Below are 25,913 nucleotides of genomic sequence, written 5' to 3'. Positions count from 1 at the left end.
ATTAGTAAAGTTTTTTTGTCGAGAAAATTCCTTTTTCCCTTGTAGTCTTGGTTTCAGACAAATGCTATTCTTAGGCGGAAAAGGGGTAAAGCTATTCTTAGGCAAACAGTGAAAGCAGTAGATCGTTTCAGACGCAAGTTCAAGTGCAAACAAAAATGAACTCAACAAGATTGAGACAAAATTTATGATTCATTTTGGAAACAAGAATAGAATGGCTTACAGAACTTTTTTTCCAACCACCACTATAAATAGAACAAACGAACTCTAGAAAGCGAAAAGACTACAAAAGTACCCAAACATGCTTCATCAAATATTACTTGCCTGTTCATGGACATGACATTCAGGTCTGCAAAAACTTTTATGTAAAAACATTACATATTGATAAATCAAAAGGATTTGGCTTTCATGGCGGAAAAAGAGATCCAGTCACAAATTTACCTGATGCTAGTGAATACAAACGTCCATTTTATGGTACGAAAGATTCTGTAAATACTCTTTAAGACATAGAAAATCACATCAAAAGTTTTCCAAAGGTAGAACCGGATTACTGTCGAGCAGATTCCAAGAAAGATTATTTGGACCCAGATCTATCAATAGCTGAAATGTACAAGTTGTATTATAAAAAGCAAATAGACAGTCGAAAAGATCCGGGTCTGGAGTGAAAAAATAGAAAAGTTTTTAATAAGAGGTTAAATATAGACTTTCATAAACTCGAGAAGGATCAACGCGACAGGGGCGAACTACATGTATATGAGCAAAAGAGAGCCCAGGGCTCTGTAAACAAAGAAGAGGAAAAAAAGTGACAATCTCACAGGAAGTTGGTTATAGCAACCAGCGAGAAGAAAGGAAAAGATCGAAAACTAGCTGAGACAAACACATTGGTGATATCCTTTGACTTAGAGAACAAATTTACATTGCCAAAATGCCAGGTTTCTTTTTGTTTTTACAAGAGAAAGCTCATAACATATAATTTTATAGTGATTATTCAGAGTATTAAGAAAACATACTGTAGCATTTTGAATGAGAGTCTGTCAGGTCAAAGTGGGAATGATATAGCAAATGCGCTGATTGTTATTTTAGAGAAAGCAATGTCTGACCATCCCAGCACTCAAAATATCATCTTATGGTCTGATAGCTGCATCCCACAGAACAGAAACAGTGTCATGTATGCTTTGCAACAGTTTGTGCAAAATCATGACACACTTGTGTAGATAATGCAGAAATATTGCGAGTCTGGACACAGCTCAATACAGAAAATCGATTTCGGTCAGAGTGTGTTCGAAAGAGCTTTACTACCACATGATATACACAGTCCGCTTTCCCTCATTTGCCACCTACTCAACGTAAAACCAAACAATAAAAAACTATGAAAGGCCATCTTTGGAAGAAAAGCACATCAAAAAGAATAGTGAAATGATAAAAACAGGGCATTACAATCTGGTACGCTACACAAAGGTGAATAAGCTTGTTTACCGTGCAGCTAAACCTCAAAATGTTTCTCATCGTAAGAACTGGAATAAGCCTACTCTAAAATTGAGTTTTGTTATAAGTAGAACCCTGTCAACAGGACCCTCATCTGAGATCAGATTAGCCAATGCTCCAGAAAACAAAAGGGTGATAACGTTAGCTGAAGCAAAAGTGAAAGATCTCGAGTCAATGCTTTCTTTTATGGCAGAAACGGACAAATCATACATGGAATCACCCTTAAAATGACTCAGTTTACTATCATAAACTTGTGCTTATATACTTTAATGTCGTAAAACTATCTGGTTGTTCATCTAGAGAAAGCAAATACCACATTTGTAGACTATAAACCAATGTAATTTTATGCACTTGTGCATCCTCAGACAGATTGTTATGCTTCAATGATATACCAGTTGGCTGCTTTGTGCTCTAACTTCTAAACTAGTTTGTGAACAAACCAGTCAACTGGAATTATGAAAATGAAGGCTTTAGGTAAAAGGTTTTAGCCACAATGAATACTAATAGGATAAAAATATTTTATTTATTCATTGTCATCGTTGTTAGGATATTGTTAACTGAATTTTAAAAATTCTAACTAATATTAAAATGGAATTACAGAAGACCAAAACTTGTAATCCATTTTGTGAATTTAGCTTTGTGTCCCACATGACTGGTTTGAGAACTAAGCCAGCGACATACCTCTCCATGGGGTTTCACTCTCAACTTTCATCTCCGAGGGTTCGACGAAAAAAAAACACATTTTAAGGGTGTTTTTTGGTGGCCAGGCACTCTAGAGTGTTTTCATAAAAAAGGGTATGTTTTTTAGCTTGGTGCAGTAGATAGGGGCAAACACTTTGACATGTATATTGCTATCCACTGCAGGCAGTGGTAAAATGGCATCTAAATAGTGTTAGGGGGTAAAATCCCTGCTGTAAGTAGGCTCAGTGATTGAGCCAAAAAAGGGAGCAATTAGTCTGTGGTAATGAAGTGATGAGGGGTATTTTTTATTAATGTGTAAGTCAGTGGAAAGGGTGCATTTTATAACATCTCAGATTAGCCCTTGGGGAAGAATAAAAGAGAGTGAAACCCCTAGGAGACCTCCCCGCAATAATATCAGATAACCATCTTTTAAAGCCCTTTCGTTCAATTCACCGAATGATTCCTGGTTTTTGTTTTTATAATATTTTTAGATTTCCATAGATGTAAACATTCCTGTGCATGTATGTATGTAGTTTAATAGATGTATGTAGTATAGTTCTCCAGAGTGTGGAAATGCATGAAAGTAATGTGAATATACGAATAGTACCCATACAAGCAGAAGTACAATGTAATTGTCATATATCAGTCATCAGGGATCACAAGCGCAGCCAACTATACTTAGAGAGCTGAGTCCTCACAACTGCTTACACTCGCTAGGCTTCCATGTCGTGATGTTACGGTCAAATGTTGTTTGGGCTGCCAATATAACGTAATAAAACACAAAAATTGTGGCGAATGTATGTAATGTTGAACGATTTTAGTTGGCGCAAAAGATACAGTGTAGACAGCATATTAAGCGTTGTTTAAACCGACATCAACAGTATAAATTGTTTAATATTTCTGAAATGATATTATTCCGTATCGCGGATCAAAGATGATTTTATGAAAATATAAAGATATATGATTCATCAACTGAAAGAATTATAGCATATTAAGAATTTTATACATTAATAAATCCCTGACAAAATTCCACTTTTAAAACTTAAAATACTTTCATGTGAATTGATCTGTAGGAATTAGATACATGAGTCAAATATTTGCTTGTTATACCATAAATTGATAGCGGATCCATGGATTTCGAAAGGTCAACCAACAACATTAGCATCCTAAAACTCCATGTATGAAAACACCATAATATCTACCTCAACAGATGATATACAAAACATACAAAAACACCTGCATCAGCCGCCAGATAGTGGCATAGGCATGCAGTGTGCAAGATGACACTTTCTGTTTACTAATTTAACTTACAGTATAGGGAAGATGAGGAGAGGCAGAGAGTGGATAAACTTGTTGAGCGTACTGAGCACAGGGAAATAGTAGACGAAGTAGAGTATAGAACAGACTAGATATATCAGTATGGAATAGATAACCAGCGATGCTACAGCCTTCTTCTGCAGTGCTAGATTCTGGCGTCTGTATGCCTCAATTTCAGCTATTTCCTATAAGATAACAGAATTTGTTAAAGATTACAACACATACAAGCATTCAAATGTTTAAGGAAGCGCATGCCTAAAGATTCGCAAATAGATTAAGTCCAAAACAAGCCTACGCGCATCTTCAAATCATTTTTGAGGCTCAGGCTGACAACTGTAAGCACTGGGCTCTGATTGTCAAATGTCAAGTTGTTTATTACATGTGAATGATACTACATCCGGCACAATAGCAATTTTAGAGTTGCTCCAAACTAAACAGGCCTGATAAGAGACTCTGATCAGATCAAATAAGCCAATTATTAAATTATTAGTTAATAGTCATGGTCCGTAAGCTTGGTGATAAATCTAATTACTAACCTATCGGAGGGAAAATTTGAAGGACAAACCATCTCTAGATAAAGCTGAATATGTCTATTAAAGATATGCGCCTTTTTAAATTATACATCCTCCTATTTAAAAATACCACAGAGATAACAATATGAAGAACCTGAGTTAACCTTGATAACTAATTTTAAATAACAATTAAAATTTACTGAAAATGCCTTTGAAAGTTAAATTTGAACAGTATGTTACAATAAAAAAGTGCTGCAATTGTTGTAATTCAGTACCTACGTTAACAAAGTAACAAATACATATTTAGTGATTATGATATGCAGTGAAAGGTGGCACTACTGTGTACTGCGCTGTAAGTTCTTATCTCGGAGACAGACATAGCGGCTAATGGCAGTGTGAGATAGACTTGACAGCAACACGCTCGGCACAATAGACTTGTGATGCTACGTAACATAATATGAACTTGGAATTTAACTTAAATGAATTTAACTTACTAAACATACACACTTAAAAGCTAAGTTTTAACATTTCAATAAAACATAAATTGAATTTTGTCTTTGTCTTAATTTTTCATTATTTGCTTTCAGCTTGGCGCTTTTTAAGTCACTTTTACTACAACTTGTAGCCAACTTTAGAAAATGTTTTTCCAACTGGTTCGACGAAAACGACGGAGTAATTCTGTTCACAAAAACGGCCTCTGGCACGCTTGGCCATCGAGAACCAGCTTGTATCTCAAAAGGTTTCTCGTATCTCAAGGCAGAAGGTTGCACAAAATTGCACTCGAATGTCGAGGTACGACTGTATTTAGCTTCAGGGTATTTACCTTCAGAATTTTAAAATGTCATAAAAACTGCTTCATGGTTAACAAAATTTTCTACCATTTTAAAATTAGAATTTTGTTGCAAAAATTATGATCTGAGCAAATTCAAATAAAAGAAAACAGGGAGTTTGCTAAAATACAACTAACACCACACCAGCTACTCACCTTATTAATATTTTCAAGCTTTGTACCGGGTGAGTTCTCTACCTGAAAAACAGTAGTCAAATTACTGCACCAAAATGACTGGCCCATTTGGCTGTTGAAAATCGGGCACAGTACAACAGTAAACAAACAAGTTTTAAGACTTTGACTGCGTCATTGAAGCAATTAGAGGAATTAAAACCAAGGAACAATTACCAAACCAGCAACATCAAGGCAAATTGTTGCACTTTCCATATGTGAACTAAGAGAGTAACAACTCAATACCAATTTTAGGCAAGCATACTCATCTTATTAGGGAATGAAATGAACTGGCTCACCAAGTATGATATTTATATATATGTTACCTTTCTGAATCTAGAGAATAGCCCACCCATGTTGTGGCCATATATTGACGGCTTCAATGGTGGGCAACCTGAAAAAGATGCAACTATACAGAAGAGCTTCTCTAGAATCAAACAATCAAGTGTTAGTCATCATTCTTGCTCATAGTCCTTGATAAATACAACAACAACCACGTCATATTGCAGATAAGATAATGGCATGCACAGGGTCATTTGCTTTATGTTGAAAGAGAATGATATAACTTTGCACATTCCATTTCAAAACTGAGGCATAAATCTTCATTTCATAACATATTGCATACCACAGAGTACCAGCTAAATCATGATATGATCTGAAATAACAAAGCTTCACAATTTGTAAACCAGTTCATGAATTAGACTCAGCTACAGAGAAAAATGAAGTTCATGTTTGTATTTGTACTATTTTTGAGTGCTTTGTGACAGTCTTTAGGGTGCAAATACTTTATCCTCATGAATTTAAATGAAAAACGAAACAACAGCCAAGGGCAGGTTAGATTGACTACCAAAAACTGATTTTGCCTTTAGATTATAATGATTAGATAAAAAAGTTGAGTGTGAATATCTGTAATGGAGAAAAGGATCTCGCCTGTAGCTTATCATATGCAGGCTAAAGGAAATCTGAAAATATTGTGTGTGAAATATATTTTACAAAATAGTAAACTCTAAAGCAGAATACAGACAGCATCGATGTACTAATGCGAACAACTTGTTGGGAGCACTCCTTTAGTCATAATTATACATAATAATTAAAGTAAACAATGTGCAAAACATAGATGGCATTGTAACGACTAAGACAAGGTCCATCATACTGGGAATCGGAGTCCATGTCACAAAACATCAAGCCTAGAATGGAATCTCCCATAACTGTTAAATATAGCTCAGGTAGCTATTTTAGTATTAGCATAATAAAAGAAAAACTGATAATTTCTCCTAACTTTCATAATTACAATGGCTTCATTTTGCTGCATTCTAGGCGGTCGAAATAACCTGCGTTCTAGGTGGTCAGAAAGGCAACCCCTGCCTTGTAGAATTTACTTTCTTACCTACATATAGCCCTAACAAAAAATATGAGACAAACTTTAAATAGAATTGGCGATATTCGATAAAAGCATGTGATTTAAAACAACTGAACATGGTTCATCCTAGCACTCCATGTTTAACCGATCTTACAAAAAGCTCCATTATAAAACCATCAAAAATGTTCATGCATTAACATTTGTCATGGCCTAACAAATGGTAAGGCCGTTTGTGTTAAAACTATTTTATGATTGTACATGCATACATCAGAATGGTTATTCATAAACATTTTGTGATCCTACTTTACCTAATACTTTGTTCCAAAATGTCCTGATACAGCCTTGTCCTGTTCTAATTTCATGCAAAGAAAATATTTCTATGTTAGCTTGAGATAAATGCTAAGTAAAAAGTAGTCAAAAGCCAAAGACAGATATGAAGGATTTGTTTAATCCTAAATGTTGATTTGCAACAAAATTCACATTACAGTTATTTGGTACCAACAGACTCACCACATCTAACTCTACTGTGTTGTAGGTGCAAAATGTGTGGAAATGTGATTACAAGCTCTTAAAAGCTAAAAAAAAAACAGTTAATCGCAGCCATCACAAAAACACCGTAGATCGGAATCCCTTTCCAAAACAGCTTAAATGGGACTTAATTGAACACGACGGCTTCTGTTTACACTTTCATGCAACCTCATTCGTCGAAATATTTTCACGAATATACTTCACACATTCAATAAAACCATGTCTACTGTCTTTACGAATCTGTTTCATCATCATTGTAATGCTGTCACTTTGAGCACTGATACCTCAAAACCTAGCCTTAAAACTCGTTCAAGTTTTTAACCTTAGCTTGAAGGATTGCATATCATCCTCTGATAAACATGACAAGCCTGTCGGTCACCCATGATTTTCGAATAATGTTGCAGAAATTGTTCCCGCCATTTGGCAGGAAGTATGGGACACATGATCAGATTACGACTAGATGATTAGATCAGGCCGAAACGAAAATGTAAAGTAGTGAGCGTCTATATTTGATACCGGCTTTTCGGTAAAACCAGAAGTGTTTGTCATAACCTAGTGCTACGAGACGTTTCATATTGAACCTTTTATTGGCCTTTCAATTCACATGATAACATCACGTGTCAGAACGATAACCAAAATGTTTGAGAGCGTCATCAAAATAAAGAGATTCCACATTACGTCATTTTCGTGATGGCTGCGATTAACTGTTCGTTTTTTAGCTTTTAAGAGCTTGTTATCACATTTCCACATATTTTGCACCTACAACAAAGAAGAGTAAGACATGGTGAACCTTTTGGTACCAAATAACTGTAGTATGAACTTTGTTGCAAGTAAACCTTTAATATAAATAAAACTAGACACTCAGCAAGGGCGGTAAACTGGCTGGATGTGCTTGGGAAGCTGATACAATACTTCAACTATTTAAGGTATAGCTTAATGTTATGCATATGTGACCCCGGCCGTCAGAATGTATAATCGTGCGGTAATTGCATTGTTCACGATAGCGCGCTAAGCGTGCTTTACGCTATTACATGACTCACCGTCACTATTTTAGTAAACAGTGGTTTATAGTGCATTCAACCCTGCTCTTTCACATGGTCTTGTTTATTATTGTGTCTGACCAATCATAAAGCCAGAATTGCCAATTAACTATACCTCTATCGATGGTTGCTATGGAATTTTTCATAACCCAAGATAATAAATATAGGCTCTAACTGCTGTATGTGGCTATTTCCTGTTTTAATACTTCAGGCTAGAACAAAATAAAACCATCACAAAAATTATGGCTAGTTGATGCTAGATGAGTATTTCTACTTAGAATCTGAATCAGCTGCTTCAAATCATAGTGAAAGCGATGATGAGGATTGTAATAATAGGGCAACCTTAGAAATACAGCTGCTTACGCAATATGTGGCTGCTAACGATAATGCGAATGAATTAAATCAAATTACAGAGAATAACGATCAGCCTATCACTGCTGATAACATTCCCATTCTAGCTGTTGACATCAAACTAATAAGTGGGTGCAAATGTAGGGAATTGTGTCATAGTTTTATGTCATCTGAACAATTAAGCCTCATTAGAACTGTGTATCAAGGATTATCGAAGGAAACATTGGATATGGTTGTGTTGGGACAAATTGCCACCAGCATAACAAACAAACCCCTCCAATGCGCTACAATAAATCTCTGCAGCGTACTCGTGCTACACTGTGTGAGTGTTAAACTACATTAAAAGAGCACTAGATTGAATGGTGACTTGATGAGTTGGGTTGATATTTCCGCATCCTGATGCCCTCTGTTGTCACTTTTCGTTGACCTTACCACGACCTTCTGTATAGGTGGACAATTCTGAATACACTTCCAACTCTTTGTTAAGTTGTTGGACTGTCATTATATGCAGTCATAGCAATATAGCTTGATGAGAAGTGCCCAGTTTGAAGCATACCCTTTTAATGAATATCTCCAGGACGCTGAGCGTTTAGCCACATATATTGTTAACCTTACCATGACCTTTGGGAGGTCAACCGTCAATCGAATTGGAATAAAAATGCAACGATCATCTTTTTCAGGGTTTTATTGTGGAGAATGCCAGGTTTCATCAATATAGGTTGAGATTAAGTGGTTGGTTGCTATGGCATTTTGATTCGTAAACAAATACCATGATTTACAGTTCATGAATCGCCAACTTTATCCTGCTTAAACTCAAAACAACAGTTTTAGTTCATCACAAGACCTTCTCTACTAAATCTTGCATAACCTGGGCATGAATAACCCAATTTAAAAAATTTAAAATGCATTAAAATCCTCAGAATTTGCTGATTTTAAATCTTTAAATAACTCAAAAATGTGGTTTAGCACGATTGTACATTCTGACTGCCTGGGTCACATATACTACATGGTGTCAGAAGTTAACTACTAGAAGCCTAGTTAGCGAGTTTGTAGGAATTCGTGCTATATTTAAGATTCAAGTCATAATCAGAAAGTTTGTAGGAACTTCTGTTGTTAACATTAGTACATTGTATTGAGTTGCCATTGTTTCCGTTGAGGTCTTAATAGCGAATTTGTAGGAATTCGATTAGAGAGACTTTGTAGGAACTCTGGAAATTATAAAACATATCAATTGGAGTTGTACAAGAAATTGAAATGTCTGAAAGTAGAGAAGATCGTTTTGCGCAAAGATTAAATTTTAAGGGAGAAAATTTAGCACTCAATTGGAAAGTCTTTAAAGCTCAATCTGAGATATTGAAAATTGCTAAGAAGTATTCAGATATGGACGCTGATCAACAGATTGCCAATTTGCTACTTTTGATGGGATCTGATAGTGTGCCGATATATAACCAATTCACATTTCATGCCACGGAAGAAGGAAGAACCAAGATATTAGACAACGTAATAGCCATGTTTGATCGATATTTTGAACCGGTAAAAAATGTTATTTTTGAATGAGTCCGGTTTAACAGTATCAAGCAAGGAACTCAGTCTATCCATCAATTTATTACACAAATACAATCACAAGCAGACAACTGTGACTATGGAACAAGTCGTGATGAGATGGTGAGGGATAGGATAGTTGTAGGAGTTGCTGACGATAAACTTAGGGAATATTTAATAGACGTAGAGGACCTAGACCTGAATAAATGCATAACCAAAGTGAAACAGTATGTAAGTCACCATGCTCAGGTATCAAAGATGACAAGTCAGGAGATGGGTACGGAAAATTTAGATACAGTCAAGCAGTCTCAAAGCTTGGATATAGTTGGACAATATAGGACAGGATATCAAGCGAGGTCAGGTGATGATTATCGCCAGGATAGATTTAGTAGTCAGAGAAGACAAGGACAAAATAATGGCAAAGAAAGACCTAAGTGTGACTTTTGCAATAAACCAGCCAATCCAAAAGATAGATGTTCGGCCCGAAACTCTATTTGTCACATGTGCAAAGGTCGTGGACATTGGGCAAGGGCTAAGGTCTGTAAAGTAGGCTACAGAAATAGAGCTGAGGAAGTTGAGTGTGATGAACTAGAAGGTCTATTTTTGGGCAACTCCGAATGACTAAATGGAGTGTCTGAATCACTCACCGAAACTTCAAAAGCTTGGTTAGTAGATATTAAGGTAAATACCCGAACAATTAAATTCAAAATAGATACTGGAGCAGCAGTAACAGCCATTCCATCGAAACTCAGAAAATGTGAGAAATACAAAATGCTCGAATAAAAAATTGAGAGGAGCAGGAAACCACGAATTGGTAGTGACTGGTCAGGCAGTTGTAAAGTTGTCTAAAGGAGGTAGACAAGTTGAGGAAACTGTGTACTTCGTATACAATCTAGTTTCACCGTTGTTGGGAAAGCCAGCAATAGCAAAGTTAGGGTTGATACAGTTTGTAGGAACTGTAGAAGTGAAAGGAAGTGATTGGAAAAAGAAGTATTCTAAAATGTTTGTAGGGTTAGGATCATTAGACACCAAAGTGAAAATATCAATAAATGAAAAGATTGATCCGTTCGTCCAGAGTGTCCCCCGAAGGGTTGCAGCAGCGTGAAGAAAACCACTGGAAGAAAAGCTGCAAAGGATGGAATGACTTAAAGTGATTGAGAAAATTGAAGAGCCGACAGAATGGTGTGCCTCTTGCATCGCAGTACCCAAGAAAAATGGAAAGCTTCGTGTCTGTATAGATTTCACTAACCTGAACAGAGCAGTAAAAAGAGAATACCACCCACTTCCGACTTCAGAAGAGACACTGGCAGAGTTAGGAAACTCCAGTGTTCAGTAAATTAGATGCCGATTGTGATTATTGGCAGTTAGAATTACACCCCGAATCACAGAAGATGACAACATTCATTACACCGTTTGGCAGATTTTTTGTAAAAGACTGCCATTTGGATTATGTTCTGCCCCAGAAATATTACAAAGAGAAATGCAGAAAGTGTTAATGGGTCTTGAAGGGGTTATTTGTCAAATGGATGACATCTTGGTTCGCGGCACCTCTAAAGAAGAACATGATACGAGACTGAAGAAAGTTCTCGATAGGTTGGAAAAAGCAGGTATTACTCTTAATTCAGATAAATGCGAGTTTGAAGTGAACAAAACTAAATTTATAGGCCACATAATTGACGAAAAGGGAATCAGAGCTGATCCGAAGAAAACCAAAGCAATAACAAACTTTCCGAAGCCATCCAACAGAACCGAGTTGAAACGGTTTTTTGGAATGGTCAATTACTTGGGTAAATTTACTCCGCTATTAGCTGATAGGACTCATCATTTACGCCAGCTATTAGGCAGACTGTGATTGGGCATGGGGAGAACTACAAGATGAACAATTCTAAAATGTCAAAGAAATTTTAACAAATACACCAGTATTGGTTCCATACGCTCTGTCCGCCGACACGATGATCAGTGCGGACTCGTCGTCCTATGGATTAGGCGTAGCTATACTACAAAAGGTCAATGAAGAGTGGAGACCTGTAGCTTATGCTTCAAGGGCCCTCACTTCAGCAGAAAAACACTATGCACAGATAGAAAAGGAAACCCTGGCTATCACCTGGACATGCGACAAGTTTAACTACTATGTGGCGGAAAGAGATTTTACAATAGAAACTGATCACAAGCCACTGCTAGCTGTACTAGGTAACAAAGAACTCGCCAAGCTACCAGTTAGAGTACAACGTTTCCGACTACGAATGATGGCATATAGGTACTCGATCATTTATACACCCGGTAAAAAGTTGGTGCTGGCTGCTGCGTTGTCAAGGGCCCCAGTGGAAGAGATAGGAAATGACGTAGACGAGTTGAAGGACTCGAAGATGGTATTAGAAATAATAGCAGCTATCCCAATTGCCACGAACAGATTAAACAGAATCAAAACAACACTACTAGAAGATGACTTTGGGGTGTTGTTATGTAAATACATTACAGATGGATGGCCAGACTTGAAGAGATTACCGGAGGAAGCTAAACAGTGTTTTACCTTTAGAGATTTTCTGACATACGTTGATGGTATCATTCTATACAACAATCGTCTATTTATTCCATTGCTGGAAAGCCAGAGAGAGTTAGAAGACATACATAAGGGACATCAAGGAGAAACTAAAAGCATCCGAAGAGCAACGGAGATAGTCTGGTGGCCGAGTATGACAGCAGAAATTAGAACAATGGTCAAAAACTGGGACAAATGCGAACAGTTTCGGTTGAAACCAAGGGAACCATTGCTAACTATTCCGATACCAGAGAGACCCTGGTGGAGATTGGCAATAGATATATTTGAAAAAAATGAAAAAGAATATCTGTTGGTGATAGATTACTTTAGCAGATTTATTACGGTGCACGAGTTGAAGGACTCGTCCAGCTCATTTGTAATCATAAGGATTCTGGAAGAATTATTTTGTACCATAGGAATTCCGAACACTATGGTCAGTGACACTAGCCCACAGTTTGTTTCGGAAGAGATGAAAAATTTTTTCGGATAATGGGACATTGAACACATTACGAGTGCGCCAAAATATTCCCGAAGCAATGGGGAAGCCAAAAGGGCAGTAAGAACAGTAAAAGGCCTGATGAACAAGAATACCAACTTGCAAGCAGCATTGTGTATGTATAGAGACGCACCACTGTCAAATGGCTATTCACCAACCCAATTATTGTTCAACAGATCAATGAATTCGATGGGCATTATGCCCGAGGGCAGAATTGACTTAAAAAAGCTGAAGGATAAAGAGACACAAATTCGAGCTAAAAAAACCTTGTGGTATAAAAAACGACACGTGACAAAATCAAGATCGGATTTTACTATAAATCAGCCAGTGGTTGTAAATAATCCAGGAGGTCAGAGTGTTCCAGCTCGAGTAGTTGCTACTAGAGATAGGGAAGTAGTAGCTAGAAGTTCTAGTGATACACCTTTTTAGGAGGAATCAGGCTCATGTAGTAGAAGGAGGTGAAGCAAATACAGAGTTGGAAGAAGTGCAGGCTTCTCCAGAACTGCTCAGAAAAAGGGGGCAAACAGCATCAGGATTTTCCGAAGAGTCAAGGACATCACAAGAAGGCCATACAAAAAGGGGACAAGGGGATGATAGAGAAATTACTCAGGAGACACATACTAGTGAGAACAGGCTGGAAAGGGAGTTACCGGCAGAAAACAGTCCGGTAAATAGATGCACATCAAGACATCAAAGTCCAATTCATCTGAGACATCAAGCTCCACAAGAAAGGGAGGAACCACAAGAACAGACACAGTCATCGCCTCGAGGAAGAACATCTAGTAAACCGCAGAGTGACCCCAAACCAGTATATGTCACAAAACCAGGAAGGCAATCGAAACCTTCAAAGAAGTTTGATTTATAATTATCTGATTTCCTTGTTATTGTAAATGCATTGTTATATAACTATTATAATTTGTTGCAGTCATGAAAATTTTTATTCTGGGAAACTCTATTGTGAGGGAGTTGGAGGACTCCTCGTTTGAGACTATATCAATACCTGGTCTGACGTGGAGCGAGGAGTTGCAATATATAACATCAGACTTTGGAAGGTTTCACGGTTCTATTATCTATGTTCATGTAGGGCCTGTAAGGTTTAGTAGGATTAATTATTTGGGTAGTTTAAGACAGTGTAGTTTAGATAGACCAAATAATTGTAGTTTGCATGAGATATATGAACCTTATAGGATAAGGATGTTCAGAAATGACATCACTATAGTTATTTGTACAATCTATCCCATGGACTTTGTCATTTATAACAATCAGCTAGCTATAAGGGATAGGAGTAGAAAGAGGAGTGTAAGAAATGACAATGAACGGTATACTAGGATGGCGAGAGGGATGGTTGTCGTCGAGAACAGACTGATCATTGATTTTAATATGGCTAGAAATATGGCAACCCCCTATATGCATAGGAGGATTTTCACTAGAAGGAACCACACATATAGATTCAGACCACAACTGTTGAGGGATGGTGTTCACCCAACGAGAGATATAACTAGAGATTGGGCCAGAGAAATAAGGAGGGTGAACATAATTACTATGGAAAGATTAAGGAGGAGGTTCATCTAAATAGGTGTACATATGTATATATAAAATAAAAGATCAAAACAAAGTTACTGCTGGTTGTTGGTATTTATGTTGTAGAGAGGGTGTGAGGGCACCCCGGAAGGAGGCTTAAAGGGGAGGTGTAGGGTATCGTGAGAATGGCATTGACCCTAACGGAAGGCCACGAAGTACTGGCGAAGCTAGTCGACAACTGACGGAGATATCGGAAAGGCCTTCTTGTCTAGGACAGTGAACTTGCTGGACGTGCTTAGGATGCTGATACAATACTTCAGCTATTTAGGGTATAGCTTAATGTTAAGCATATACTACCATACCTTTGCAATATTGCGGACAAAAAAGCAAAACTTACTAATCTGTAAAAACTGACATTATCACATCTACTTAGTAGCTGTACATATAACCACTAGCTTTTTTCTCAATATCTGACCAGTTTGCTAGCATTTACAGCTGGTAAATTCCTTATACCATGTTCATCTGACCAAAAGACTGATAATAGTTGTATGTAGCCTAAATGATGAGCTGTTAAAACAAGGTAGGATATTAAATAACAATGCAACTTGGAATCTCCTTGACGTATAGGTGCTTTACCAGTTACTAATATTTCAGTTGTTCATAAACATTGTTTAAAACGAAAACAGCTCTGAGTGTAAGCTAAACATCATTCAATAATATAAACGCAAACTAAACTATTGTAAGTAGAGATAATGATATTTGGACAATCAGATATTGGATCAAGCATCTAAAAACGTTCCAAACTTATTAAATACATTCAATAAGGCCTAACCGTTTCGACTCTGCCGTGAGTACTTCTTAACAACGAATATTTTTTCATGCCAAATCAACCACACTTTTACAGTTAACTTTTATTACATTGAATTTGATATTTTATTCCGTGGTATAACTTACTGAAGCTCAATTTGAACACTAATAAAATTTCGATTTCTATTATTACTTTCACAACTGTCTTTTCTATAATTTGCTATTATTAATTATTGCTATTAACCGCCAGTTATTGGCTGCTTATACGTATTAACCAGAAGCCTAAAATGTATGGACAGTTGATATTATTGTGTTTACTTGATTTTGGTTAAATTCAGCAACATAAAATCACGTACGCTAACAGAATAAATGCTACATTTTAAAAATCTCTTTCTGGCGTTATTGCTTCCTACGTTATAAAAAATACAATTATTATCCGAGCGATAACGAAATCATATGAATGGTTAGCAAAAGATTTTGACAGATGTGGGCAATATATCGTTTCAACGTAAAACAGCGTGCATATTCTAACATAAGCGACTATAGGTCGGATATTGGCACAGTAGCGAATCGGAGATGATTTACTAAAAATAAATACACTGAGGATCACAGTCTATACAGATTTTTGTCAATAAAAGATACGACAATGCAGCAACTAATATTTTAAGCCAAAATCGTTTCCGGTATAATCAATCGCAATTAGTATGGCTGGTGTCATTGAACTAAAAACCCCTGGAAGGGCAAAGGTCATTTGCGAGTACGAAAATTCGGCCTACGCCATTATCAGTTAATTTCATTGTGTTCAATGTGAGAAAGAAATCTAATTTCAGATTTAACAGCTATGGAAGGTCACGAATACACCGCTCAATCAAAGGAACAGACTACTGAGATTGCTACTAATAATTTATGTACGAGAAATAAGGGTGTAGGTGCACAGTGCTATCAGACCTGCCAACCCAAGAGTGAGACAATGCGTGAGATTTGGTTTTGGGGCAATTGATGCATCAATGATAATATAATTATATAAAATTGTGGAAATTGGGGCAAAAATCTCACGCATTTTCATTTTTTCTTTCGGGTGATTGCGTGAGTCTCACGCCCAATGCGTGAGAGTTGGCAGGTATGAGTGCTATTGCTATTCCATGAACTGCAAAAACCGCAAGAATGGACTTTTAAAGGAAAAGGCATGGCATTTCACAAGTGAGTCACTTCTACTACTAGTTCTATTACTATTGCTCAAGTCTACGACTACTAATAGTTATGCTGCTACTAGTTAGTACTGCCACTAGTTAGTTCTACTACACTAGTCACTGGTGAGTGAGAGCCGATCAGTGTCACTACTGAGTGTACGAGTTTGACTGTATTTTGTCGGTGATTAGATAAATTTATAAGCTAGTGAGTGAAATGTTCTTCCTTCAGAACGAAGGTTTTTTATTGTTTAAATTTTGAATTTTTTTATATTAATATTTTGGAACTACAACCCATTAGGTTATTTCTAAATATTTATATTTGAAGGAAGTGTTTGTCGTGCTTATAATATTATTTATTGTTGTACCTGGATCTAGCTAGCAGTAAGGAGATAAGAGTAATAATACTATTGTTATTAATACTGTTGCTAACTAACTACTACAGTTTTATTTTAATTTTTAGATTTCCAAACAAAGCAACTGAGAACTCTCGTTATTTACAATGGTGTCGCAACCGCAGAAGAGAGAATAAGCTAGATCCTTGAGCACTTATCTGCAACGAACATTTCAATGATCCATGTTTTGACAGCAGGTTAAAACGTTCGACTGAAGTCATTTAAAGGTAATATTTTTCTATGTTGAATGATACTTTTCAATGATTGAATTTAAAACCAAATTGTCAAGCACAGTGCTGCAAGGTTGCTCAACTTAAAGTAGCTATATCTAAAAAAAATTTAGAAACCTCAAACAGCACCCAAAACAGTGACAGCTGCCACAGCAAGTGCCTATGAATATGTCTGCAGCTTAGCAGTTGTGTGATCTGTTCTCTGTGATTCTTCATCTTCGTTTCTGGGATTTAATGTCTAACGCATAAATTATGCTGTCCTTTTTATCGTGTGTTAACTGTGTAAATGTTTTTTTCATTTCCTAGTTGTAGTAATAAAACTACATAATACTCCTGCAAATCATAAATTTCAAATTGATAGCAATAACTTGCAATTTAGAACACAAAACATCTTTTTGGAACAAAAAAAATCAAAAAAATCGATTTAAATAAAAAAAATCAAATAAAACAATAGAAATCGATTTTTTTTATTTTAAAAAAATCATCAATTTTTAACAACCCTGCCTACAACACAACAGGGTAAGACATGGTGAATCTTTTCATATCAAATAACGGTAATGTGAATTTTGTTGCAAGTCAACCATTAAGCTTTATGCCTAAGATGGGTGTGAATGACTTCCAGTGAAAATTGCCACATTTTCATTTTACATAGCGATATGGTAGCATTCTGAGCTGTTTTATTTTCGTTTATTTTATTAGTTGTATTGTTGTTTATTAAGGGTACTATGTTTATGTGAATAAGACATTCATTTTTGTTGATTTTATGTAATTGTTATAATTGATGCTTTTGTTTAGGGGGTTGGAATAATAATCCTACTGTTACTCAGTTTAAGGCTACCTTCGCAAACTTATCAGCAAATGTGGTGCAGAATCAGATGCCAGTAAGACAGGTAATGTTACTGCTCAAAACGAGATTCTCATCATACAGGCTACTCCAGAAGTTGATCAGTTTGTGGAACTGTGATTTCAGATGTCAAATTTATGTTATAGGTAACAGTATAGTCTATATAGCTGGCTACATTGTGCAAAAGCTAACTAAAGTGCTGTCGTGACATTGGCCGTCAGTTGCTGGTTACCACTAAGTCAAGTATCCATTACCGACATCTCTATACTCTACTCAAGCTACAAAACAATGGAGGATTGGTGCGTCCATCAGACGATGTCATCAGGATCCTGCTAGTTGCAGATCAATACTTTCGTATTCATACAAAGCCAGATCCACTCCATTGTGTGGTGTATTTTATCAGTAGTGTAAGATCTAGTGATGTGTTATGCTTTGGGAAACACCTTACGGATATGGCAGATGGCATATCCAACCACTGCGTCATTGATGAAAAATCTTATTCAGTCGTTTTATGATCTCCGACAGCATCATTATGCTAAAATCCTACACTCAAACTGCAAGGTGCATCTTTGTGGCATACAATACTAAAGTAGTACTTTTTAAAGGCCAGTAACAATATAATCACTGTAATATTCATCTGCAGCTGTTGTTGTGCTGTTATTCCTAATCTAATTTAGTTCTAAGAAACTGATGCACCTTGGCTCAATATCCACTTCTATACAAATCTCCTTTTACACAGTTTCTGTAATGTGTATGTATAAGTTTGATCATCTGATTACGCTAATTCCTGCATTTCCTTGTTTGCATTATTTTGATTATTCTCTATTACAACGGTTTTTAATTTCCGTTTAGTTGTTGCAGCAGTTCATTCCATCTTTTACAGATACTGTATTATACATATCATACATTCATAAGCTATTATCACTTAAATCTTGAAAACAATTTCTGTTTTGGCAGCATACCTATGTGTTGTTTTTATCGAAATACTTCATGTGCTAAGTTTTTCCATATGCATTTATGCATATGTAATATAAATTTTAATATAATGGAACAGTTGTTATTTGCCTGAATATATCATTTGCTGAGTTTATGCATTTGTAATACAACAGTTTGTATGAGTAACATGGTCCACGAAAATCTATTATACATCTACTTATCATTTGATATATCCCACTCCATATGTTATAAATAGGTTTTCCTCTATCAGAGCACTCTAAACGTTGTGCAGGAGTAGCTTTCATTAACACCCAGCTGGAAAATAACTATTCAACATGTACATTTCTGTCATTTTTCACCGTTTGTTTACAAACGGAACTAGCATTCGATTAGCTCTCCAATATGGCGCACACGTTACGTATTATTATCAACGTAAAAGTCACGTGATTGCCATTCCAGGGGTTTTAAGTTCAATGGGTGGTGTATTTGTTAATTCATTTGAGAATTGCACACTCATAGTTTTGGAGTTATGTTTCCAATTTTTGTCACATTCAATAAAAATAATAAAGACTCGCTCGACTGAGGATAAAAATGGTCGTTTCTTTATCTACCCAGTACCATGTATGAGAGAGGTCCTTAATCAAAGCCGGAAATAGGTGTGATAGTTTTCAAAGAACAGACCAATTCATGAAATCTCTAATAGAGTGACTGCAACATTTACATACAACAATAACTTGCATTTGCGGCAGCTCTAAAAGTGTATATTTGACAGCTATATTATACCCACTTGAAACAGGACAAAACTGCCTACTCTTTTGGTGAGGATGATTGGTTTATTAATTAAGACGATATAATCCTTTTAGAGTTTAAATAAAACCACAAGTCTTACCTAACTTTGCATATAGTTCAAATTCTGATAGATTTTTGATCTGCTAGCAGTTTCTGCTTTGCGTTTCTCAAAAAATTATGTTTTGATGTATGTAGGTGACTAGACGTAGGTGCTGCTGCCAATCAGTCAACAAACATATCAAGCAAGGTTGTCGTCAATTAATAATTGCATTAAATTACTGATTTGTTTATTTATTAGCAGCTTAATTTAATGCAAAACTCTTAGCGAAGTAGCTTTTGGTTAGCAGGCTAAGGGGGGTTGTCCGATCCCTGATCCTCTGTTTACAGGGATTGCAACTCCAACCTTGCAGCTGCTTTTAAAGTTGATTCTTACTTCCTCTTGGTCCTGATAAGTGGATATGGCCATGGAGATACAACTGTCCTGCTGGTGCGCTGTGAATGCTGGTGCAATGCAGTTGATTTCAAGCTAGTTGATTGTTTTAAAAAAAACAGAGAAGGTTGTACTATGTCTTGTATTGTATGCAAGAACAAATATATCTACACATACAGATGCAATTACGGTATATCCTAGAGGGCGGGCCTTAGCAAGTTCAAGAGAGTAATGAGGATGGCTAGTTATATAAAAAGTTGCAATGATGTGTAGTTGGCAGCAAACAGGCCTCAACCTCGGCATATGATGATATAATGGCTAATCCTATTATACAATGATATCAATGATATATAATATTCTATTATTCTATTATAGAATATTCTATTATATTCTATTATTATATTATAAATATATAATATTCTATTATATAATGATCATGCGCAGAAAAATGAATACTTGAGGATTTGTATATTTTATTGTTTGTACCAGTCCACATCATTAAGTAGGTTAATTTTAAACTTAATGATTAATGCGGGTTTTCCTACAAATAACTTTTTTAATCAAATATTAATGAAGTTTAATCAAATGCTTATTTGATAATTTAGTGAGTAATGCAGTTTTTGATAAACGTTAATGCACTAATTCTATCATGAATGCTCTTAATTGGCAAAAGAATTTGGTAAATTAACGCATAATTCAAATTATGCAATTTATATATATAATGAATGCATTTAAGATATTAAATAATACAAATAAATAACATATATAAAAATAATATATATAAATATATATATGCATATATGTATAATACCTATAGGCATATACATGTATATATGTATGTGTATATGTTCACAAATAGATTTGTATATATCTATGAAAATCTATATGTCTATACTTATCTTTATATTTATGTACAAATATCTATATGAATATAGAATCAGAACTCATTGATTTTGCATTAACTTCTTTGCATCACATTCATGCATTTATTCATGATTTTGTCTGCTGTTAATAAAGGACTTAACCCATTCCTCTTTTCTCTCAACGTATGCGAGTTATAAATTTCCTGTTATATTTTATTAAATCGAAATTTTGTGATGGGATTTTTTGTTTAATGAAGACATAAAAGTCTAAACTTAGCTTTTGGGCTATATTCGTTAATGGTTGTCTTCTGTACCATTAGACTTGTTAAGTAAATAGGAAGTACAACCGGTATATACCAACTTTATTGAACTCAAACAACATTTTTAAACACCTCAGACGATTCAGTCTAACAGCAATAATTATATTAGATGTGGTACATTTAGTTTAATATAGATTTTAACTAAGACCTAATTAAAATAAAACAGCGTGGTACAAATAAAAGTATAACATATTTGTCTTATATGTTTTAGAGCACTGTCAGATCTTCTCTTTGAGAACTAATCAGCAAATAGAAAGATGTTTGTCTCAAAAAACGAATTCGTAAAAGAAAATTGCATCCGCGGCTGCAATAAATGTAAAACACTTCTTGCCAGGACTGTATTCCCGAGTTGCAAGTTGGGGCTTCAAATGTTACGCGACTAATTATGAACACTTAGGGTTTAGGGGCGGTGTTAGCCCACCTCTACAGCCAGATACGGGGCAGCGCCCCGTAGCCCCGAACCTTTTAGGCATAAACAACCCTCAAAGTATGCATAAATTCAATCAATTGTAAGCATCGAAATTTACATAAATGTATTGCTTATGGTTCATGGTAGGCAAAACTTTTTCTTTATTCAACGAATGATATAAAACTCATGAAAATATAGATTTCTGTGAAGGACATTGACCGAACAAGAGCTATTACTTCTTTATTGCAACAGCTTTTGTTCTGTCAATGTGTCCATGGCAGAAATCTTTCACAACTGATTCTGTATCTGCATGTATTTCAACATCTTTATATATATGTGTAATATTAGAAGATTATTTAGACAAGCCTGCTTGATAGTGCTCCTCATCGCTGTTTTGATTTGCTTCAATGCAGAAAAGGATCTCTCACTCACTGCATTAGTGGCCGGCAAAACCAATACTAGATTAGTGAGCCTCATCGCTAGTTGCACTAGAGCGCAACTAGCGCGCTAGTGCAACTGGTATGAGTATGCAATTAGTAGTTGGAAATTCCAAGTGAATGAGCTTAGACTGCAATTCTTAGTACTTGGCCGTTAAAACTTACTAAAAAGTTGGGGCGGCTCAGCCGCCCAGCCACTCCAGGGAATACGGGCCTGCTTCTTGTACAATATAGCAGGTAACTTTAGCAAAAGTTTGAAATTAACAAATGATAATCACAGCAATAGAACATCAAAGTAAGCATGGGAATTATTGATAGCAACTACAAAAAACTCGTTACACAGAAAATATTTTATAAGATGCTTTGTAAACATGATTTTTAGGTTGCCTCAAAATGTAACGCAAAAAGTCAGTTAACAAACTGTTTACAATTCCAGTGGCTGAAATTTCATTGTTTTACACCACTATCCAAAAAAAGAAAGAATAAAAAATGCTTCGAAACCTTGTGATCAGTAAAATTACATTTCACCTGCTCAACATGAAACTGACTTTTTATTCACTGAAGCCTATTAAACATGAAACTGAGGTTACAATTTACAGACATAAATGTAATAATCACAAATTAGAGCTACAGCTATAGGCTTATTCTCTCTCAAAATAATTACTCAGGATGGCTCACTTAGTGCCCACAAACTGCCTTGAATGTAGATTTAACCTTCAACACATATTCAGGGTTTATAATTTCATACAATATAATGTATCCAATACCATACAAGGCTTGCAAGCTTGAATCAAACTGCATGAGCACATATAGTACGACTTCTTGGGTCTGATTATTAACTAACAAGTACAAGGACATCGTCAATAAAGACGACAAGCTGAGATATAAAACATGACACTAGTACCAATTACGGGAGTGTTTAACTAATACATTATCATTCTCTTGTAAGCTTCTCTTTTTTTATCTTTTTAAGTTCTCGGTAAACAGCAGTAAGCCAATATGTTGTCATTGCTGGTGATATGGCAATACTTACAAGTGAAACAACTGCAAATAAAACACCAGTATTACAAGGAGCATCATAGAGAACAATGCTATGCATTACACATGAGAGATCTGGTAAGTTACGGTGACAATTGTTGAAATGACTAAATTTGAGATCCGGGTGAGCACGAATATTTTTCCAATGTTTTTAAAGATTTAATTTAATTTCATTTAATATGCGATGTCTAACAAACTCAATAATGCATTTAAATACAGGACGCATGAAAGGTTGTGGATTTATGGCAAAGGTATGGTACTTTGTGCAAACTCTTAGCAAAATGTGCATACACTTAGTTAATTGTACTTAAACTCAGTCAATTGTACTTAGACTTAGCCAAATATACATATATTTAACCAATTTTACTTACACAGCTAATTGTACATACATGTACCTTTACCATTTTTAATTACATTTAGCCAATTGTACGTACACTTAGCAAAATGTACGTACACTTAGCCATTTGTATGTACATTTAGCTAATTACACTTACACTCAGCCAATTGTACGTATAGCTCTATACTTTGCCAAAGTATAGAGCTGTAGGCGATGCAGCCAGTATTGCATAAATTACATAGAAATAAACACAGTACACAGAAATAAACATAATACACACTAACAAACTAACACTTTTATTTAAAAGTTAGAATGGTAGATGTTGTATATGTTGATTAAAAGTAAGTTTTCTGTGCAAAAACATTTACGGGCAGTCACTCAGTTTATTTATATATTTGATTATTTTTATACTTGCCAATGCATTTGAGCTGGCTGACACCTAATTTTGTAATTTCTACCCCACCAGGAGGTATGTAGACAAATGATGCATTACACATTTTTAAGGTGGCCGGCTCCTAAGTAGGCATATCAACTACCAAAATTTTATACAATTTTTAATATCTAAAGAATTTTATTGTTAGACACGAAGTTTGTTATAGCAAAATGAGAATAGAAACCCTTTAAAACTTCATACCATGAAAAATGTGTTTTTTGTAGTTTAAAAAATTTACACAAAAAATAATACAATACTAAAGGTGTTTAGATATAAAGTAATTAGTTAGTAATAGCTAAATAAAATGTGTTCTGCTATAATAATTGCGATCAAAATATTTGATACTGATACAATTAATACAAACTGACAAAAACGAAATAAAAATCATGAATATGTTGAATTAGTATTACCTGTGAGTAAATAAAAGTGTGTGTATAAAAAGATTACTGTTGCTGTAGAAGTTATCCATCAATATTTTGAATGCAGCGATGCTGGTACAAACATGAAACTGTAAAAATACATCCCTAAAGCACGCAAGGGTAAACAATGTTCTTTGTCTGGCCAAGAGGAGAGTAGAGAGTGCATGGAGAGAGGAGAGTAGAGAGTGGAGAGAGGAGAGTAGAGAGTGGAGAGAGGAGAGAAAATGTGAGTTAGGCATTCGTGAAATTCGAAAGAAAAAATGTGTAAGATAATACATAAAACAAATGCCAAAATAAGCTCTTGTGATGAATGCATGTAATGAACTAAACACACGTTTGTTGTTTAAAAGAAATTATGCATGCTAATTGACTATGTCCATATAACATGCAATAACATGCATACAAATGACAATATGCATATAAACGACAATGTTTTAAAAAAAAGATAAAAGATAGTTGTTTATAAAAAATTAGTTTTAATTAACACAAACATAGAAATGACGTAAAAACTGTAAATAAAGAAAATATGCAAAGTTTTGTTTGTGTTCTAGTAGTAAAGTAATTATGTAGTATTATAGTACATGGTCTCTAGTAGTAGTAGCTATGTAGTATTGTATTACATGGTCTCTAGTAGTAGTAGCTATGTAGTATTATATTGCATGGTCTCTAGTAGTAGTAGCTATGTAGTATTATATTACATGGTCTCTAGCAGTAGTAGCTATATAGTATTGTATTACATTGTCTCTAGTAGTAGTAGCTATGTAGTATTATGTTACATGGTCTCTAGTAGTAGTAGCTATGTAGTATTGTATTACATAGTCTGTAGTAGTAAAGTAGCTATGTAGTGTTGTATTAGATAAGCAAACCAGCTGCAAATTCTCCCTCAAACAAACAAGATAGACAGCCAGAGTACTTACAACCTGAAGTTACTTAAGTGATGCAGCTAATGAGTTTAATTGTGACAGGGTGAGTTGCTCAAAAATTAGTAGAATTATAATATCTTTTGCCATAAAACAAAATATTCAGGTATTTACCTTTATAATAATTTTTTTCAGAACTAGTTGATCCATCTTGTCTATCCAAAAAAAATAATCGCTGCCATAGTTAATGGAGCAGTCATTAAAAATTTTTTTTGCAAAGTTGTATATCGTCTTGCTGTAACCCTCTCTTGCTGTGGTGCCTGCCTCTGTTTATGCTATTTGTCAGCCTTAGTAGATCTTCTTGCTGTAATTCTCTCTCAATCTCCCACTTGTCTCTGTGCACATTGTTCATCAGTTTACAGTGATCTTACAATTGTAATCCTCTTTATGCAATATGCTAGTCGTTGTTCACGCCGTGTATCGTCCCTAGGTATCTTTTTGCTGCAATTCTTTTTCGGTCATTCGCTTGTTTTAATTCTGCTTCTTGCTCGGTTCGTGCTGCTCTTTCTCTGTTTTTGCTAAGCATTCATTTCCTTGCTGTTCAAGTTTCCTTTCTAAATCTTTTTTTTCTTTCCTTTGACGAATCATTGCAGCTTCTTTTCTCTGGAAGTATTAGATCATGTATAGCTGTTTGTGAACTCATATATTAAACAGATTATTATAAAAATACTGTAACTGAATATAGAGCTTTTTTGTAATTGAGTTATATTGGAACAATGGCTTTTATGTATTAGTATAGCATTAGACCAC

At 35.4% G+C, this 25,913-nt stretch overlaps 1 protein-coding gene across 1 annotated transcript in view; it reads right to left on the bottom strand.

Moving 5' to 3' along the window:
• Positions 1 to 15,573, bottom strand: part of LOC137388863 (endoplasmic reticulum junction formation protein lunapark-B-like) — a 49,412-nt gene extending 33,839 nt beyond the window's left edge. The window contains exons 1-4 of the mRNA XM_068075333.1: positions 15,533 to 15,573; positions 5,319 to 5,386; positions 4,978 to 5,019; positions 3,475 to 3,665 (exon numbers count right to left, since the gene is read on the bottom strand). Coding sequence (XP_067931434.1) covers positions 3,475 to 3,665; positions 4,978 to 5,019; positions 5,319 to 5,348 — 263 coding nt within the window. The 5' untranslated portion in view covers positions 5,349 to 5,386; positions 15,533 to 15,573. The remainder of the gene's footprint in view (positions 1 to 3,474; positions 3,666 to 4,977; positions 5,020 to 5,318; positions 5,387 to 15,532) is intronic.
• Positions 15,574 to 25,913: the final 10,340 nt, after the last annotated feature.

Source organism: Watersipora subatra, chromosome 2 (assembly GCF_963576615.1).
Source record: "Watersipora subatra chromosome 2, tzWatSuba1.1, whole genome shotgun sequence".
NCBI classification, from domain to species: domain Eukaryota; kingdom Metazoa; phylum Bryozoa; class Gymnolaemata; order Cheilostomatida; family Watersiporidae; genus Watersipora; species Watersipora subatra.
Note: the sequence above shows the minus strand (reverse complement) of the source record. Positions and strands in the feature narration are given on the sequence as shown.